The sequence below is a fragment of the Trichophyton benhamiae genome (assembly GCF_000151125.1).
Source record: "Trichophyton benhamiae CBS 112371 chromosome Unknown contix01456_5.r1.exp, whole genome shotgun sequence".
NCBI lineage: Eukaryota > Fungi > Ascomycota > Eurotiomycetes > Onygenales > Arthrodermataceae > Trichophyton > Trichophyton benhamiae.
This window is the reverse complement of record NW_003315080.1, coordinates 577,310-589,317: the sequence shown is the minus strand read 5'-3', so window position 1 is coordinate 589,317 and position 12,008 is coordinate 577,310. Positions and strand designations below refer to the sequence as shown.

Sequence of the window (12,008 nt, the reverse complement as noted above, 5' to 3'; positions counted from 1 at the left end):
GTTTTCTTGGTCCCTCCCGCTTGACTGGACGGCATGGCTCTGCGCTATGCTACGCTATGCTGCATGAGTGCGGGTATGTCGGTTATGGATTATGGCGTGCATGAACACGGCATACAGCTGCAGCTGCCATCATCTTATGCCCTTCCCTCGCCTAACCCAGCAAGACCGGCGAGCTAGCCAGCGAGCTATCCAACCGCCTCGGTAGCTCCGAGTACCTACGTACCCTCTCCGTCGCATCTCAAGTCACCCACCGATCTCCCTTTGCCGCTGCTGCCGTACCAAAGAGGAAGATGCGTCTGGCCGACCAGCGATCAAACCGACAATCGCAACAGCAGCGTGAGTATAGGAACCCATCTCAACCTAACGTCCTCTATCGGCCGCATGATCAGTCCCACTCGCCATCCATTCATCCATCCAAACCCGCGAGCCTCAACGGCTAGGCGATAAGATACGGCGATATACGAAACCTCCAGGTCCCATCGATCAACCACGACCCGGGACACCGTTTGGATAAGTCGTTTCTTTTCTTTTCGTCCTGCGGTTCCCACGTGGCGGGGACCAGACAGGTACTATCTCCCCCCATTTTCTTTTCACCTAACCAAAAGAAGAATTATATGTCCGAATTACGATGACCGCATCCGCACCAATCGCGCGGTCGTGCTTTTACCCTTCTCACTGCCATCTTTTATCGATATGTCTGATGAAAATGCAAGTCATGATGAAAGCTTTACTTAAATGAAGTCACTCCCTTACTTGTTCTTGCCTCTTTTTTTTTTTTTATCTTCCGCTCTAACTCAATATTGAGAATACGAGCTTATATTATTGTCTCGCCCCACAAGAAAGAAGACTGTTATCTTGTACAGCTTTTGTCCCCTTCCCCTCCTATACTATTTTATTTTTATACTTCTGTCAAGTTTGTTCGACAGCAGCCTATCGGTGACATGTACCTGCTTTTAGGCTTTTTTTCTTTTCTTCTTTTTTTTTTTTTACTTCTTCTTTTTAAACCCTTCACCTTTCTCATCTCTAAAGAGCCGACGGGCCAAACAACCAGCACGTTCCTCCCGCGCACCGACCACTTTTTGCATCTGTCTTCTCCGGGGTCCCTTTTTTTCAAAAATTCTCGATCATCTTTTTTTTTACCTTTTGCACCAAATATAGAATCCGACTGGCTATACGATAACAAGTTACAGTGACACATGTTCAGGAACCGGGATTTGCATTTTCACACCTGATGTACCTCCATTTTCTTTGTTTTTCCTTTTCTTTTCTCATGCATATATTTTCTCATCTATGGAGTACATCCATATATCAGTATATCAGCTATTATCGAATGGCTACACATACGCCCATGTTAACTATATCTCCATATAGTGTGAAGGGGGGAAGAGAAATATCGATACATCACCTTATAATTACATAGCCTGTTCCCGGTCCCTACTCATAAATCATCAAACTAAAGAACAGCGATGAAGCAGGGTATGAGAAGACAGGGGGGAAAAAAAAAAAAAAAAAAAAAAAAAAAAAAAAAAAAAAAAATCCCGCCCTTAACCCAAAGTCAGCCATCATGTACGAAGTCGTAGCGACATACTCCGTACCTATACCTCAACGGAGTGTCCGAATAATCTCCCTCTCTTGTCCACCAACGCAAGAGTCCACATGAAAGGAACAACTCCGTACCATCCAGCCCACCCACCATCACCAACTAAAGCAAAAAGAAAAGAAAGAAACCCAAAAAAAGCCCTTCCTCTGCTCGCCCGGAAGGCAAAGCCAAGATAACGACGATGCACGTGTATTTAGAACTGGTCGCTATGAAACAGGGATGCTGCCTCGGATCGCGCGGCTCGTCGTCCTGCTTGCACCTCCAGCGGATGCAAGCCAGATTAAAGGGGCTGGAGGGACCTTAACAGCGAGCTGGGAGTAAGTAAGCGAAGACACGCAAGCAACCCTGGCGCGCAGCCTAGTTCAGCCGATGGTCGTGACTGAGATAGTAAGTGGCATGATTATTGCTCCCGAAGTTGGTTATCTGAAAAATGTTCATGATTTTATGGCGGCCAGCGCGGTGGATACGGAGTATATGTATATCATCCACTGTCGAGGAGTTCGTGGGAGGCGGGCCGGATCGGACGAAAGGAAGCTGGGGGAGAGGAGGATACGGGGAACATAGTAGTCCATGGAGATGGCAGACTTCACATTCCAAAGAAGGATAGCATCTTCGCCTTCATCTTCATCTCTTCATTGTTACCGTCTGCTCAGCGTAGATCTTCATATCGAGAAGTGCAAGGGAAGTTGGAGTGGAAGATGTTGTGAAGTAGAAGTTGCGGCGAGAGCAAGCCGAGATTGTGATTAGTCAGCAGGCTACTTTGTGACAGGAGAAGTCGCAACATCCGAAACAACGACAAGAGGCCATCTTGGACGATCAAGAGTCGGAGTTGGAGTTGACAGCGTCAGGCCCAGGATGGCGGTAGGTTTAACATGATAACAATATATACAATTACAGTCATAAACACAGGTATGTACACGCCTAGCAGTTCTCGCCCATGACAACGTCAGACTGGACGCCGTCGTTCGGCCCTCCAACCGCTTGGACGACAAACTTGCTGCCAGCCTTCTGCAGCTCCATCCTCGTCTCAAACCCGTTCTTCGGGAAGTTGGCTATCTCCTTGACCTCGCCGGAGTCCGAGACAGAGAAGATCTTCCACGAGTCTACGTCCGTCGCGCCGTTCCAGCTCACATAAAACACCACCGCGCCGTTCGGGTCGGCGCCGCAGGCCTTGACGCTCGGCTTCGTCTTGGGCGTACCTACCCAGGCGCTGCGGTAGGCGCGGTAGCAGTTCGTGACGCCGTCGTTGCCAAAGCGGGCGTCCATGACGATAGCGCCGTTGGCATCGTACTCTTCTATCACGGGGATGGCTCCCTGGCCCATCAGGATGTGGTTGTTGCCAAGCACCTGGTAGCTCCCCTGAGCCCGAGAGACAACGGGCTTTTCAGAGTTCCATACCATGCGGTTCAAAGAGACTTTCTTGGCGTTGAGATCGAGATCGAGCACGAGGCCGGTTGTCGGCTTGGTTTGGTCGTCGGGCGTGAAGTCGGCGTTGTCGTTGTTATGCGTGGTCAGCGTGATCTTGTCAACGGTGTGCTCTTCGACCCGGACTTCATGCTGGTAGCAGAAGTTCGTGCCGGGGCCGAGCTCGAAGTCACCTCCATCAATGCCCTAAGAAAACAGACCGTTAGTTAGTTGCTCGGGAGTGCAAGGGACATACATAGATCCGGAAGAAAAGAGCTCCAACTTACGTTGAGACGCCAGACAATCTTGCCCTCCTTGGAGATGAGGAAGATGTTGCAAGAGTATCGAGATGAGACGATATAAGAATCCCCGGACTTGTAGACGGAATTGACGTGGATATAATTCCACGGGTCCTTGGATGAAGTTCCAGCTCCCTCAAGTGGCTTCAGGGAGAAGGTGACGGGGATCTCATCGAGGTGTTCGGCCGCACTCCAGCGGAAGAGAACGTCGTTGGTCTTGATGTCCATTTCCAAAAAGCCTCCATCGACAACCCAACCCTTCTCTGGTCCACCAACAGCTCGAAGATCTGCCTCAGTGACATTGACAACCGTCACGACGATGGTTCCTTGGTCGGTGATCTGGCCTTCGTGGTTGTCCATGTATGATGGGAACTTCATGGGCTCATAGATCGTCTTGTAGTATTCGTTATCGCCGCCGGGCAGAATCACCTCGTGGATCTTCTCATACGAGCTGTCGAAGATGCTCATAGATCCCAGCCCGAATCCAGTCTCGTTCGCAAATCCGAACCAGCTGACCATCACTGGTTTGCCGTCAAGAAGCTGAGGCTTGAAGCCATATGTGCTCGCGTCTTCCGGTCCCTTCCAGACAACCTGGCCATTGTCGTCGAAGATAGCTGGATGTCCGATTTTTCGAGCCTTATCTCTAGGACTGAAGAAGATGTAACCCGGCTCTGTTTGGCCTTTCTTCGTCACATTGAAAAACGGTGTCTGGATATCTGTACTCTGGAATGTCTGCACCGGCCAGAGGTTTTCAGGAGGCGACTGTGCAGATACAGATGCTGCACCAAGGTAGGTGGCCAGCAGAGTAGCCAGGCATGAGCTGCTTAGGGAGTTGAGGCGCAGCATCTTGAGTCTTTTTTCGAGTTCTCCCAACGGTCACAGATTCCACTGCAGTTCTCTCTCTCCAGGATAACTACACCGTAGGCCAGGAGAATAGCAGGGTGTATATATATATTTATGCCTACACCATAGTGGCATGGCACCCTGTCTGTATTTAAGGCATAATACGCAGTAATATTCAGATTTCTTCCCTCATTCTCGTGGGATGCCGAGTTAGAGCGTCGATCAGTTTGAGGTTCATCACTGCTGGAGCCCTACCCCGGCCGAGAGCTCTGAACGGGTCGATCCCGGCCTCTACGATTCCTCATATCAAACCCCGGCCTTGCAAGGTATTGTGGCAGGAGGTGGCGATCACAATACTCGAGGCGCTGTTTACAATGTTTGCTCGCCCGACTTCAAACATGCCCGGAGCCACCTCCATCAGCCTCTAATTAACGGAGAACTGGCTCCAAGACACTCAAAACGAGAGATTGTCCAGCCTGCCGTGTTCATCGGTTCGTTATAATAATAACACTGACGTTGACGTACGCACGTTATAACACCTCTCAAGGAGTTATATATCAACTGCAGGATCTATATTTACTTGAACAGCACTCCCCTGCCCCGAAGACAGCCAAGCTTCCCGCCGTTAACCTCTCCTGCATGAAACCCAGACATGACAGGCCGATACATGGCTTTGTGCTTCTTCTCAAGCCACCCTCGTATCACCGACTGACAGGCACACCCGCTCCTCTCCTATTTGACTAACAACTGACAAATTAGAAGCCCCAGGGAGCACCGCTTCTCCATTACATACTCCGCCATATAAAAGAATCAGTTCGTCCCTCCGGTTCGGCCAAGTAGTTTGTCTTCTTGCTAGTTCTCGGCATTCGGAATTGCGATGGCAAGTGCTCCATAAAGTGCATGTCCGGAACGATTAGCCGGCACTTCTCGAGTGTTGGGCGGGCTTTGCAACATCGTATTCACCTGAGCCGAGCAAGTCAAAGGCCGTAACCAAGTGAATATCTGTCAGCAATGACCTTGAATGAAATACTTCTGATACCTTAGGTGTACTGTACCTCTGCTGTCTTCATGGTTATCTATGGAGTTGCTGTGGCAATGTGAATTTTTTAGCGTCTCGCTGTTAAGGAGTAATTCATTTACTCGCTAACTACCTACTGGTGAATCAAATATTAATTCACCTCCGCAATGCGATGTCCATGTGTAGTAAATACCCAGATACCAGATATGAAGCATCATCAGCTCTATTATACCTCAACGCTCCTCCATTCAGCCCTGCGGTGAATATCTTTCAATCACCTTCCTCAGTCAATAATACAAATATACTATGGTGTCTAGGATCTTTTAGTGTTCCACGTCCAGCTCAGCGGGTATCCGACTACGTTACAGAAATACCTACGGCAAGACGATGAAAACGATATGCCATTCTGCTAAAAGGTTGAGCATATGTTCAAATTAGCCAAGGAATAAGGAGACCATTGGGTCTGATGCAAAGCCTCAAACTCCAAATGACGATATATCAATGTCCAAATCACAATAAGGGCCTTGAATCCGTTTTCGGAATGAATACGCGGAGAGGATACTGTCAAAATATAATTTCATCCTGTCTACCCCTAATGTAGACTCACCCATTGGTTGATTGATATATTCTGCTTAATGCTTAGTTTACTGGATGGCCTTTACACTCTAGGGTTTGATGCGAATATATTTCTATCTGATCTAACTTGGAGCCCTGGGTAACATCTTGCATGCGTCATTGACTATACATATACCCCGGCGCTGGATTGCCCTACGATCTTAATATCCTCTATGATTTGACCTCCAGCTATCATGAAGCGCTGACTTGGCTAGATGTTGCCTTTCTTTATATCACCTCCTCAGCTTCATACCTCATTGCCATCACTGCTTACTATGCTGAACCTCCATGGTCCAGTTATCGCCCATCGAACTTCTATCACTCGAAAACCTCCTACAGGCCCAGATCGTGGACGAAGTTCGCCATCCATTGTGCCGGTTGAACTCATGAACGGTTGTTTATGTGTTTACCTATACCGACTACAACATATTTCCCATATAAAACTAACTCCATTCTTTTCTTACAATTATGGTGCCTACGAGAGAGATAGTGGTAGGGTAAAGTTCCCCGGACTGAGGTACCACGATCCACTGCGGATATAGCGTCGAGGGCAACCAGCAGTTCTGTTTAGTATGTCCAGGAGCATATATATCTCGGCTTAGTACATCATTGGCATTAGGTATAAAGGCAAAATTGGACTTTTTCATGAATTATAAGCCAGAATGATAGTATTATACATTCTATAAATATGTACAGTTGTGGGTGTAATGCAGGCTTACTCGTTAGGAAAGTCCTCGTGTAGCCACGGATCACTGAGCAGTTCCTTTGCAGTACTGCGCTCCTCTGGTCGCCATTTGATCATCCGCTGCACGAAGTTGATGAATCTTCTCTTCCGTTCTCCATTCATATTGCAGATCGTATTTTGGAAAGTGAAGTTCTCTGGAATCAGTGACGGATTTTGCAGAGTTCCTATCATGTGTCTTAGTTTGCGATCAATCATGTATGGCACTAGACCAGCACTTACCATCTGGCTTGTAAAACATTGTTGTCCGCTTGCCCTTGTCAAGTAGGTCTTTCGGCGCAGGGCCTAGGAGTGCAGTTATCAGCGCGAGGTGTCGTTCATCATCATACTCCTCAACATATAGAGGGTCGACATCTTGGAAAAGGGTTCTGCCTTCAAGGAAATCCCACAGCTTTATCAATTAGTTCAAACGTTAGAAAAAAGGACTTCAAGAGCTCAACACACCATGACTCCTAAGCTCCAGATATCAGCACTATAGCTGTATCCTTTATCTAGCACAACCTCAGGCGCCCGGTATACCTCTGCCTGGATACACCCATCATGGTTAACAGGACCATCGCCACGAACCGATAAGTCAAAGTCCAAAATTTCAATAAGTCCGGTAATCCTCTTTAATGGACCATAGTTCCTGCGAGAACGATATATGATGCGCCCATCCTCGTAGTGCTTCTGAGGTAATGGGTTACTATATTCTTCTTTGGCAGAGAGGGAGAGAAGAGTAGTATCTTCCAACTTCACCATAATATTATCCGGTTTGAGGTCTAAGTTTTGGATTAGTAAATTTCTCGAGCTATACATACAGCAAAATGCCTACCAGTGTGAATAATGTGGCATTCAGAATGTAAATAGTCGAGTGCTTGGAGAATCATCTGGAGCACTATTCTGAATATCTCCGGGGGCATCACACCATCTTCCCATCTTCTACAGTAGCGCCCAAGGCTTTCCCGTAGGGGCTCAAAAACAAGACAAGCGTGAAGTTTCTTCGAAGTAGGATTTTCGAGAAGAAATGTGTCAAGCAGATGACGAGTGAAGTGCCAGCCAGTATGTCGGGGATTCGCTGTCGAAATATGACGAAGGATATTTATTTCAGAGTCCCCGGAAATTTTACGGGTATCATGATTGGAATTTATCTTCACTGCCACATACTTTTCCTTGAGCCAGCGCCATCTAGGAGGAGTTAGTATGTTTGGATTAAATGCTAAGGTTGTCGAGGCCACACACCGGTGAAGGTCTTTAGCAAGCCAAACCGTCGCTCTACTACCATGGCCCAACTTATTCACTAATTGGTAACGATTATGGAGAACCTCTCCCAGTCGTGCTGGGTAAAAGTATAATGGGTCATAATATGGTGAATTTTCTTCCTCAACTGGTTGGCTTAACTCCAATTTTGGCGCGAGAGCTGTCGGATAGGGCCAGGCGGGGTGTCGAAGAAGCTTAAGAGGGTTTAATACTAAGCTGAGAGATTGACGCATGGTTATTCATTGAGGAGCATGTCTTCGTTCAGGTGGCTTTCGAATAAGATAGTAAAATCAGGTTGGTTGTACTCCTTACTGTGGTTGCTAAAGCGCTGGATTGTCAAATTCAGTCGTTAAACTAGCTTGTAACCAAATTAGTTAACTAACTAGTTAGTCAACTAGTTGATTAGTGGCTTGGCGCAACTGGTTATTTTTAGAGTAGCTCAGGGGGGATGATAAACGTAAGTTGACAAGCTGTTTAGTTGGCCTACTGGCGAACTTGATAGCCAGATAACTCAGCGATAATCACCAGTGTACAAGCTTGTGTTGACAACATCTGTAACATGTTTGGGGGTGGCTATATTTAGGAACCAATCAAGAAAGCGTTACCCTTCTTCCTGACCTTGGTATGATTCTGGATTAACCCGAGACTCTGGTTAACGGCGCTAAGCTGCATCGATGAGTATTTCAGAGAGGTCGAAAGGTTTCTTCCAATTTCTAGCAGTATGATTACGGCGCTTAGCATAGAATGGGGCCATGCATTGATAATTTATAGATACGTTCGGGCGCTAGACGTAAGGAAGTATTTAAGTAGCTCCCTGGTGCCATATGCGACGAAGAAATCTAAGTTCTGCTCGTCAATCTATGTTGTCATTCCACAAGCTAGCTCTATCAAAACGCCAATTTCTTTGGTTACAACCATTATGTCTTCCTTTCGTCGCGCATTCTCGAGCACCGCTCGGAGCTTACTCGAGTTTGTATGGAAAGGAACGAAGCCCATCCCTGAATACGAGGAGAACATAAAAACCCAGGTCGGGAAAAACTACAAGCTAGATGGTGTGGATAGGATTGAAATTGCGTTAGTACCCTTCCGCAATGCACCATGCCCCAACCACTGCTAATTGTATGTATAGTGGTGGTGAACATGACTCGGCTGCCGATCCTGATATGCGAGTGTCTGGCCAAATATTCAAAGGCCATCGCCGAGTTACATCAGTTCATGCCTACAAAGATGGGAGGGTCGTTTACTCGAAGGAGTTATTCAACGAATCGCAGGGATAGATCACTTACATTGCTGTCGTTTTCATGGGTTCACGTGGCAGGTAGAGGGACAAATTGATAACCCCTAGGAAAGTGGTCGTAGATATGTGATTAAATATTTGGATTTGAAGCCAAATTTGCGTCATGATGATTGGAATCTAAAGCAGTTGCTCGCTCATACAAATGCCTCACTTCTCAAGCATCATCCATAAGTTAGTCGGCCAAGTCGAACTTCACTTACATATTTATTCCGTAACAGTTTGACAACAACGTTTATGATTACAATACGAATAAGCACTTGCCACTATTATCTCGTTCTAATTGCTGACGCCTTCAACTGACACTGACGAGAGACCTACGTACAACTTGTTCTCCTTGAAAATCCAAACCCTGATTTTAACTTTTATACACGAGTTAAGGTTGCAACCGGGCCGGCTTTTTCTTGGCACTGGGCCACAACTTTAACTAGTTAAATGTGTCATCTGACCAACACGTGACTGTATGTTTTCCTGCTAGAGGCCAACGACAGAACAGGAACACCTTCGTATCTTGCCTTGTGTCATCTGAGGCGCATCAGCGAAATTTCAGCCTGTTATACCAGGGTAGAGGGGTATATCATACTCTTTATTCTGCTACAGCCTGGCTTGAAGCGAAGGCCGAACATACTGTGATTCTATTTATGGTTTGCTCGCCTTCGGTGCCTGAAGGAATGATCATCATCATGCAGGTGCTTAGTTTAAGGCTGAGCAGGCTTCATCCTTCATACGTGGTTCTCTTTCTTTATTTAATAATCTATTTCAATAAGTCTTACTGGTTATTATGCCGCATTTTCCATACAATTCCCTTTATTTGATGAAACCGGATATCAGTTGGTTTAGAGCCATTTACAGCATCTGGTGCCAACGGCTTTGAAATGCAAGTACCGCGGTCAAGTTTGGGCTCTCAAGCATGGTAACACGAGTCGGCTTATACCCACCTTTCCATAACCCTGGACTTGATATCCTCAGCTTCTGTGTAAGGCTTAACAGGAATATTTGGCCTTTTATTTGCCTATCTCTATTGGCCCCTTTACCCACCGGAGTCAGCATGTTATGGAGTCATCCTTTCATAAGCAAATTCTTGCGGCCCCCGAAGCTAAGTATCTGCATAATGGGACAAACTCTGCACGGCAGATCCTGTCATTAGCATCCTATAGTCGGGATTGTCGGCTCCCTTAGCCTATTGGTGTACTACATTGCTGCGGACTGGTCCGAGCCATGGCATGCGTGCCTGTTTCAAACGAGCACCATATCTATCTCTTATTTCCCACGGAAGACGAAGCCATTCTAATATCTCGAGTCTCTTCAAGCTTGGACCGAACGCTTGTTTCAGATACCGTTCTGCGCATGAGTCTTCCCCCTCATGCTTATATTTTCCTTGTTGGCAGCAAGAAGATCTGTACTTCACTGCCTCAGATGCCTTTAAATATATTGAAAGGAACTCTTTTCTAGTAACAGTTAACCACTTACTAGCTAATGAAGAAGATAGCCAGCGCCCTGATAAATATGTAATTGTTCGCATCCAGACTTTCATCAAAGTCATTATCTATTACCCTTCTTTCCTCTCTCCTCTCAGCCTCATCGTATGAGCTTGATGCTCTTCTTATCTCTCCTATTTCCTTGATATCTCTATTTCCTATCACTAACGCGTGCTGGGTTCACGCGCATATATACCCACTTATATCTCTCCGCACTCTTGTCTAGACTATAGGCTAAATACGTGACGCAAAACAGATTCTGTGCTTCTTTTTTTCTATATCCTGGCTCTACTTCTTTTCTCTTTCTACTTTTCTCCCTCTAAGTCTCAAACAAATCTACTTTGCTCTCTGTGTTTTGTTCTTTGCCAGCTTGTTCTCATTTTCTTTTTGTTTCTGCTTTGTGTTTATTCCCATTAAGCGCGGCCTTCTTCCTGGTCTCTGTATATCTTTGTTTTTTACTGAAAATGGCACCGATCCTTGATCACTTAACGACTCCCGTCGCCCTTTCAGTGCGGTCGTTTGGACTCGGTGGACCAGCTTCTAGCATGGTTATCATTGATATTGCCATGACGAGCGTTGCAGTTGCTCTTGTTATAAACCGCGTTATTGTTCGGCTGGTGACAAGCAAGAAGCTGGCATCGGATGATTTCGTTATTATAGGATCGTTGGTAAGTCTCCTCGGGCTTGTGTACTAGATTCAAGTTGCTAATTGGATATGTATATATGTAGATCATTTGTGTTGCCATGAACGTTATCAACGTTGTGGGTACGTTTTAGATCCAACTGATATATCCATGCCACGTATCTAACCTCCGTATAGCTGTTAATCATGGCTATGGGCGACCTTCATTTGATGTGCCCGAGGATGACTTGAAAATAGCTCTTGAGGTCAGTTGTTGTTAATGACTGTGTCTTTATGCATGTTTAGACTGACTCATCATTACCACTGTAGCTATACTTTGCCCTGCAAATGCTTTATAGAGTGACTATAAACATGACGAAGCTTTCAATTCTGCTCTTATACCGCAAGATATTTGATACCGAGAGGTTTCGATTCAAACTTATCTGCGACGTCCTATTCGTCTATATCATGCTTTACACAGTCGCCACCTTTATTGTCACGATTTTTCAGTGTGACCCAATCCCAAAAGCCTGGGCAAGAGATTTGCCAGGGACTTGCGTCAATCTTACTGCTTTCTGGTATGCAAACGCGGCATTGCACACCTTGACGGATGTCATAATCTTGCTTCTCCCGATGCCAGTCATTAAGGGGTTGAAGTTGCCCCGACGCCAGAAACTTGCATTGAATCTGGTATTTGCACTAGGGATATTGTATGAATTCCTGTATCTTACCTTATGTGAAAACCAAGGATAACCTGGCTAACTCTCGTCGCTTTCCAGTGTCTGTGGGACTTCTATTGCACGCATGCTTACCCTTAATACGTCTTCTAAGGCGAGCGACGTGAATGAGGGGAC

At 46.3% G+C, this 12,008-nt stretch overlaps 3 protein-coding genes across 3 annotated transcripts; 1 reads left to right on the top strand and 2 right to left on the bottom strand.

Annotated features, from left to right (window-relative positions):
- Window positions 1-2,521: 2,521 nt before the first annotated feature.
- On the bottom strand, window positions 2,522-4,149 carry ARB_03208 (uncharacterized protein; the record flags this gene model as incomplete). Its single annotated transcript, XM_003010461.1, has 2 exons — window positions 2,522-3,211; window positions 3,292-4,149. 2 exons carry the CDS (start codon window positions 4,147-4,149, stop codon window positions 2,522-2,524), a joined length of 1,548 nt encoding a protein of 515 aa, XP_003010507.1.
- Window positions 4,150-6,494: 2,345 nt separating this feature from the next.
- ARB_03207 (protein kinase, putative) lies at window positions 6,495-7,262 on the bottom strand (the record flags this gene model as incomplete). The annotated part of the gene is made up of 3 exons (XM_003010460.1): window positions 6,495-6,658; window positions 6,744-6,912; window positions 6,966-7,262. The coding sequence occupies 3 exons, from the start codon at window positions 7,260-7,262 to the stop codon at window positions 6,495-6,497; spliced, it is 630 nt and encodes a 209-aa protein (XP_003010506.1).
- Window positions 7,263-10,277: 3,015 nt separating this feature from the next.
- ARB_03206 (integral membrane protein, putative) lies at window positions 10,278-11,907 on the top strand (the record flags this gene model as incomplete). Its single annotated transcript, XM_003010459.1, has 6 exons — window positions 10,278-10,637; window positions 10,789-10,972; window positions 11,043-11,200; window positions 11,262-11,298; window positions 11,353-11,420; window positions 11,485-11,907. The coding sequence occupies 6 exons, from the start codon at window positions 10,278-10,280 to the stop codon at window positions 11,905-11,907; spliced, it is 1,230 nt and encodes a 409-aa protein (XP_003010505.1).
- Between the last annotated feature and the right edge of the window lie 101 nt (window positions 11,908-12,008).